This window comes from Cryptomeria japonica, chromosome 9 (assembly GCF_030272615.1).
Source record: "Cryptomeria japonica chromosome 9, Sugi_1.0, whole genome shotgun sequence".
Classification (NCBI taxonomy): Eukaryota; Viridiplantae; Streptophyta; class Pinopsida; order Cupressales; family Cupressaceae; genus Cryptomeria; species Cryptomeria japonica.
In genome coordinates, this window is record NC_081413.1 from 9,165,584 (window position 1) to 9,170,413 (window position 4,830).

Sequence of the window (4,830 nt, forward strand, 5' to 3'; positions counted from 1 at the left end):
CCAATAGATGCAAAAAGGAACCAAAGAAAGCAATAAAACTCGACCAAATGAATGATTGTTGTCACCAAAAAATATGATTATCTCTAGTCAAGAAATATCTTTTGAATCTCAAAAAAACACAAAACATAAACGCTACTGCCAATATTAAAATCACCACCAATAATAAATATGGGCTTTCCAAATATATGCTTGAAAATATCATAGGATTTTCAAGATAATTTTTATGCCACTACCAATCATAAGTTGTCATCCGTGAAATACTAATCCAATTAGAAAATGTTGAAGATGAAGCTAGTCAAGCTTCACAACCAAGCACTAACCAACCACATAAAAGAGAATGTTGCAGCTGACGAATTAACACCAAATGAGATCAAGAAGACCTGTTGAGATGTACCTAAAATGAATTGATAATCAATTGATATGATACAATGAACAAATGAGATTTCTTATATAGGAAAAAGATCGAGTAGTTACATCTAGTGACAAAATTAAATGCAAGACGCTGACTCATCTCTTTCTAGAATGAAACCTAAGATAACTAACATGAACAATATCAAATGAATGTTCAATGTGAAAATTAAGTATCTTAAGTAAACTTAACATGCGTGAATAGGTTCTAACCATTAAGTTTCTAGGAAATGTCCTTATTCACACTAACAAAAAGAATCATTGAAGAAATAGAAAGAAGTTGCAAAACAAGAAAGAAGTAGAAACCAAAAAAATCATTGAAAAATATTGAGAATGAATAAATTATTTGTTGATATAGAGATTTTGTTGAAGAGAATTTTGAAATTGAGTTCTGTTGTCATTGATGTCAAACTTGTCTTGGATTATCATTGATGTCAACTTGTCCAGTGTTGTCATTAATGTCACAGTGTGTGTTAATGAACAAGTGAAGAGGAAGTTGGAGTTGTTTAGCTATGTGAATGTAGTATATGGTCCAAAAATGAGTGTTCAGATATTGTTATGGCGTTCGATGGTAATGTTGAGTAAGTATGAGGTGTTTACAGAAGGTGATAGTAGTGAAAGCTACAATGTGTAGGAAAGAGTATTTAAATTCCTTATGGAAGAATGCTCTGAATTCTTCCAATTTTTGAAGATTATGGCTTGTGGTTATGGAAATAAAGTCTATATTCTATGGATGTTGTGTCAAGTTCTTAGTTGTTTAGATGCTGAAGATTGGTTGTTGCAGTTATCTTGAAGTTAGATTGTCTGTCAGGATTGGTCTAGGGAATGCTATGAATTACTTCACTATGTTGTTTGATGTGCTGCAACTTGGAGGACAAGTTCATATGGTTCATGCAATATTCCAGTTCATATCTCAAGTGTTGGTTTGGTCATAAAGTGAAGTTATGTTGGTTTGAAATTGGACATGTTCAATTGTATTGGTCTTTGGCCAAATCAATTAGTTTATTTTATTTGGATCATACTCTTTTGATTAAGATATGCATTGGAGATTGAGTTAAAAGGTTGATATGGGTCTTAGTGTAGTATGTGTAGATCCGCATTGAGTAATTTGTCTTGATAGATTATTTTTAGGCTGACTCTTTAATGAGCTTTATTGATTTTCTAAACGTTATGGTGGATGCCAACTTTAGAGGATATGTTAGAATGTGAGGTTTGATGGAGTCGACATGAAAAGATGTGTTTGTAATGTATTTAGGTCCCCTTTATCTCTTGAAGTAGACCACATTGTCTATAGTTGTTTGTGGTGGCCGACTTTATGTAATTCTTTTATATTTTGGTGGTGGCCGACCTAGTTGAGGGTTTCAATGAATAACCTAGTATAAATTGAAGTGTGAATGTGTGAATTTTGTGTGGATTGTTATGAATTGGATATGGATGATATGGAAGCTTATGTTAAGAAGAGGAAGTGTGAATTTCAGTTTGTGATGAGCTTTAATGATCATATCTTCAGTATGATGATGTTTTGAGATAATGAATGAAATGAGATATGTTTACCATGATATTGTAATTGTAATACACCTATTTAAATTATGTTTTCTCTTGCCATTACAATAATTTCCCGTAGTCATTTACTTCATCATTTCTTTCTTCAGAAAACAATTACATTTATAATGGAGATTTACAGTCAATAAAAAATATAATAAAGCAGTCATAGAATGTCTACTCGTAGTACATTTGATAAGAATTTTACGAAAGAGAGAGAATTTGACAATTACAGTTTGATGAGTTATAAACTGGGAGTAAATCGGACGGCTTAAATCACACAAACTAAACTTTGACTTCAACACTCAAAATTGACTGACATTTTTTAGACTTAATATATTCTGGCCAGAGTGAATTGGAATCACTGGGGCGCATGTAAAGCAGACGAGGAGTTAGCGGAACAGGAGTGGGAGTCGTAGGAGAGTATACCAATAACCCGTCTATCCGTTTTACAATCTCTTTATTCCTCTTTGCCCACCAGTTAGAAGGGATTTGAAGCTTTTCAATCAGCAAGTCGGAGTACTTGTTCACCAAAGCTGGATCTCTTCCAGATGGTTTGAAAGGCAGCTTGTTATTTCCTTGAAACCCATCAAGCAAGTGGAGATAAACCTCTAAATTGTGGAAACTGGCTGGATTATACGATTTCTTCAGCACTGGAGAGCTGCTACTGTCCAAAGTAACGGGGATTCCCACATGAACATATGTCCATGGAAGCCAATGCACGAATCTGGTAAGCCATCCCAAGTTCTCGTTAAGAAAAACTCCAGGAACCTTGGGAACGACGTCCCATGAATTTACCAAGCGCAACACCTTTACGCCGATCTCCTGCAAATGTTGGGAAAAAGCTAGGTTTCCTACACGAGGAGAAGCAAAGGCAAGAACTGTAACAGGTATTGATTTCCCACCATTTTCTTTCATAATAATCTGTTTGATATCATATGCATTTAGAGTTGCCAAGGCAGCTCCCAAACTATGTCCCGTGAATGTTATGCTCACATCTTCTTCATCTTTGTACTCATTCAACAACCTTGTTATTTCGCTCACCACAATATCTCTTGCACTATGTCTGGATCTCACAGAATCTCCGTATACAGAGTTATAACAGCTCAGAAATCCCTTTTCGATTTGAACACCTGGTTTGAAAGTTGTTTGTATGTCGGGACACTGTGTGCTCTGAGATAAGGTACCAGGAACTAATATATCCTTCATATTTTGCATCCATTCTTGAGGTGTTTCAGTTCCCCTCCATGCAACAACTATATCCCGTCTCCCCAATCTCTTAATCTCCTCTGGATCTGTGCAAACAGCAATATATCCCATCCAAGCACCACTATACCCGGATTTCGGCTTGAAAAACGACTTTAACACAGCAGTATTGGCATAAATATATCTGGTTACCTGATAACCACGCCCACTTCTGAGCAATTCCAGTCTACGCCCCAACGAACTTTTGCTGCGCTTAGAATTTCCATAGTATTTTGAAGAATAAGTGTTGTCAAATGAATCATAGCACTGTTGTGCAAAATCGCCATACCTGAGTATCTCTTCTTTCAGAAGTGGGTTAATGGGGTCAAGCATGCCATTCCAATCATCACCACCCTGAATAGATGTCCAGATATCTCCAACCTGGGCATGGCTTGTGTGCTTTGCATCTCCTTTCACTTGCTCTGTTGCTAGATCCCCACCGCCGATGCTTAATCGAGATATTGCCATAGAATTTCTATGACACCTATAATTTACTCAAGGAAAATGAAATTTATGATCAGACCTTTGCGATATGAAATAAAAATGAAGATTATGCTCAGACCTTTGCAATATCAAACAGGAATGAGATTTATGCTCAGACCTCTGTCCCTTTGGTATTTACAGTTTCTAATGATTGCCGAATGATATAAATACAATACAGAGTGACGAATATATAGTAATAATATATCAGCTCACCCTACCATTCCAAACGACCATTCTTGAAGATAGTCTTCAAAGTACGCCCCGCTTAGTATTAACGGTCGGGACTTTCAATTGCACCGAGTCAAACATGTGGCTATTCATACAAGACTAGCGTACACGTTTTAGTTTACTATACTCTTAAAACAGTAGAGGGCGAAAATCACAAAACTATAAAACCTTTCTCTGGTGTGAATACAATAACAACCTGACATTAGATTCGCTCATTTCAAAGAACAATTAAGCTGAATTTATATTTTAGTGACGAATAGTGGACATTTTGTATCAAAATTATATAAAAGAAAAACATTGTAGAGTTCAATCACAGAGTAGGCTCATAGGGTGAGTGCTCCATTCATGTTAATATCATCCCGGGCTTTCTCTTTTTCTTGATCAAACAATGCAAGTTTCAATTAGGAGCTCAATAACATGTCAATGGACGACACTACAATCATGTTCAGAAGTGATGATGTGTTAAGGGAGACTAGCTAGCATATACATGGTAAAGATAGTTGTGTGAACCACACCTAGAATGAACAGTATGGAGAAAAGGTAGCGCAAGAGCAACCATATAATCAAACTTTGACCCAATGCTCATTAAGATTCTGCAAGTAGAAAACTCCTAGACCAAATTTATCAACTTGAACATGAATGTACAATACATTAGATTATGTTTTTCGCTGCCAAAGTTGTAGACTACAAAAACCTCTAAGACAAAGCTTTATTTAAGCCCTGGGGAATGCCATTTTAACATAGAATACCTATTACTTGTAATCAACTGGAGACAACATTATACTAATTCATGGGAGTAGGTAACTTCTTCTAACATAGAATACCTATTACTTGCAATAAAGGAATTAAAATATTATCTAACAACATATTCGATTGAATGTGATACAGGAATGATTGTATCAACTTTGAAGACAAGCATGAAGT

The 4,830-nt window shown here is 35.7% G+C and overlaps 1 protein-coding gene across 1 annotated transcript; it reads right to left on the reverse strand.

The window, feature by feature from the left end:
* Positions 1–2,235: 2,235 nt before the first annotated feature.
* On the reverse strand, positions 2,236–3,663 carry LOC131067739 (phospholipase A1-Igamma2, chloroplastic). Its single transcript, XM_058002864.2, has one exon. It carries the CDS (start codon positions 3,661–3,663, stop codon positions 2,236–2,238), a length of 1,428 nt encoding a protein of 475 aa, XP_057858847.2.
* Between the last annotated feature and the right edge of the window lie 1,167 nt (positions 3,664–4,830).